This window comes from Marmota marmota, unplaced genomic scaffold (assembly GCF_001458135.2).
Source record: "Marmota marmota marmota unplaced genomic scaffold, marMar, whole genome shotgun sequence".
Lineage (NCBI taxonomy): Eukaryota > Metazoa > Chordata > Mammalia > Rodentia > Sciuridae > Marmota > Marmota marmota.
Window position 1 is genome coordinate 7,793,316 of NW_026000241.1, and position 2,110 is coordinate 7,795,425.

At 40.5% G+C, this 2,110-nt stretch overlaps 1 protein-coding gene across 1 annotated transcript; it reads left to right on the forward strand.

Moving 5' to 3' along the window:
- The first annotated feature begins 660 nt into the window (after positions 1 to 660).
- On the forward strand, positions 661 to 1,640 carry LOC107145078 (vomeronasal type-1 receptor 3-like). The gene has a single exon (XM_015488912.2). It carries the CDS (start codon positions 747 to 749, stop codon positions 1,638 to 1,640), a length of 894 nt encoding a protein of 297 aa, XP_015344398.1. The 5' UTR covers positions 661 to 746.
- Positions 1,641 to 2,110: the final 470 nt, after the last annotated feature.

Sequence of the window (2,110 nt, forward strand, 5' to 3'; positions counted from 1 at the left end):
AAAAAGCATAACTACATCAGAGGTTTAGACACACAGTAGTTAAGTACATTGTCTATTCCTAGTTCTGCCTCTTACAAGGAGGTGACTTTAGAAATGTCATTCAGCTTTCCTGTGCCTAAGATCTCCTCACCTGTAAAGTGGGAATAATAAAGTCATAGAATTGTTATGGTTTTAAATATTTTTGGGTTTCAATGAACCTTTATTTTATTTATTTATATGCAGTGCTGATAATTGAACCCAGAGCCTCACACATGCTAGGCAAGTGCTCTACTAACTGAGCTACAACCCCAGCCCTAGAATTGTTATTAAAGATATATGCAAAGCACTAATATAATATACTAATACTGGGAGATACATATGTTTCTCTTTTTACAGAAAAACACTCGGGAAAAAAATGAGTTTTAATAAGAAAATTATGGGCACCTGGTCGTAGTAGCACATGCCTGTGGTCCCAGCTGAGGCAAGAGGATCACAAGTTCAAGGCCAGCCTAGGCAACTTAGCAAAACCCTGTTTCAAAATAAAAATAAATAACAAGGACTGGGGGCAAAGCTCAGTCGTAGAACACCCCTAAGTTAAATCCCCAGTGCTGTAAAAGGAAAAGGAAAAAAAGAAAATGAAATTTATGGGTTGAAACAATGATAATTGGACAATAGTAGATTTCAGCTGCTGCAGTAAAACAGACTTCACATTTCCATACAGGACCATCTCGCTGTGAGTGCGAATATCAGTCACTGAAAAACGACACATGGCCTCCAGTGACTTGGTTATAGGAATGATCTTCTTAACCCAGACAGTTGTAGGATTTCTGGGGAATGTTTTCCTTCTTTGCCATTATAGTTTACTTTACTTCACCACATGCAAATTAAGGCCCACAGATTTGATTCTCCAGCATCTGACTGTGGCCAACTCCTTGGTCCTGCTCTCTAAAGGAGTCCCTCAGACAATGGCTGCTTTTGGATTGAAACATTTCCTCTGTGATACCGGATGCAAAGTTGTGTTCTTTGTTCACAGAGTTAGCAGAGGTGTATGTATTGGCAGCATCTGCCTCTTGAATGTCTTCCAGGCCATCATGATCAGCCCCATGACCTTGAAATGGCCAAAGTTGAAACTGAAATCTTCCAGATACATTGGGCCCTCCAACAACCTGTGCTGGGTCCTAAACGTGCTCGTGAACAGTATGGTTCCTATTCATGTGACTGGGAAGTGGAATAGCAAAAATAACACACGGAAAAAGGATTTAGAATATTGTTCTGCGTTTGTTAGTAACATTACAAGAAGATCACTGTACATAGCGGTGTTATTATCTTATGATGTTTTGTGTGTGGGACTGATGACCTGGGCCAGTGCCTTCATGGTTTCCACCCTGTACAGGCACAAGAAGCAGGTCCAACATATTCATAGGACCAACCTCTCCCCCAGATCCTCCCCAGAGTCCAGAGTCACCAAAAACATCCTTGTTCTGGTGGGCATCTTTGTATCATTTTACACCTTCTCCTCTATCTTTGCATCATTTGTAAGTATTTTTCATAATCCCAATCGGTGGCTGCCAATTATCTCTGCCCTATTCAGTGCTTGTTTCCCTGCAGTCAGTCCCTTTGTTCTCATGAGCCACAAATCCAGGCTATCCCGGCTCCATTAGGGAAAAGACAAACGTTGCTCTAAGCTGCTCAGCCAGCTCCACGTTCTCTCTGGTTTGTATCTTTTTTGCAGTCTGTTTTTCTTTCCTTGTAGAGGTTTAGCACTGTAAGGAGCAGTAACAAAACAGAGTAACAGATCAAATCTCTGCCTGCATAGGATCTATCATGCATTGGGAACCACAGTAACAGATTAAGGGTTTTGTAAAGTGCTTTTAGAGTTTTCATTTCATTAAATGTTGCAATTGCGAAGTTTTGATGCTGGGAATTTGTTGAAAGAAGAACAAGGCCTCTAATAATTTGGAAACAATACAAACCTGATAAGAGAATGTAACTTTAAGCCAATGAATTAACAACGCCCTTAGCACAGAAGTATAAGAATTCTTTAATAAAATGTAAAAGCCTACATAACAGCCAATTGGAAGGTGAGAGGTGAAAACAGTGATTCTGTAGCAAATGACCTTGGAGAGAGCTG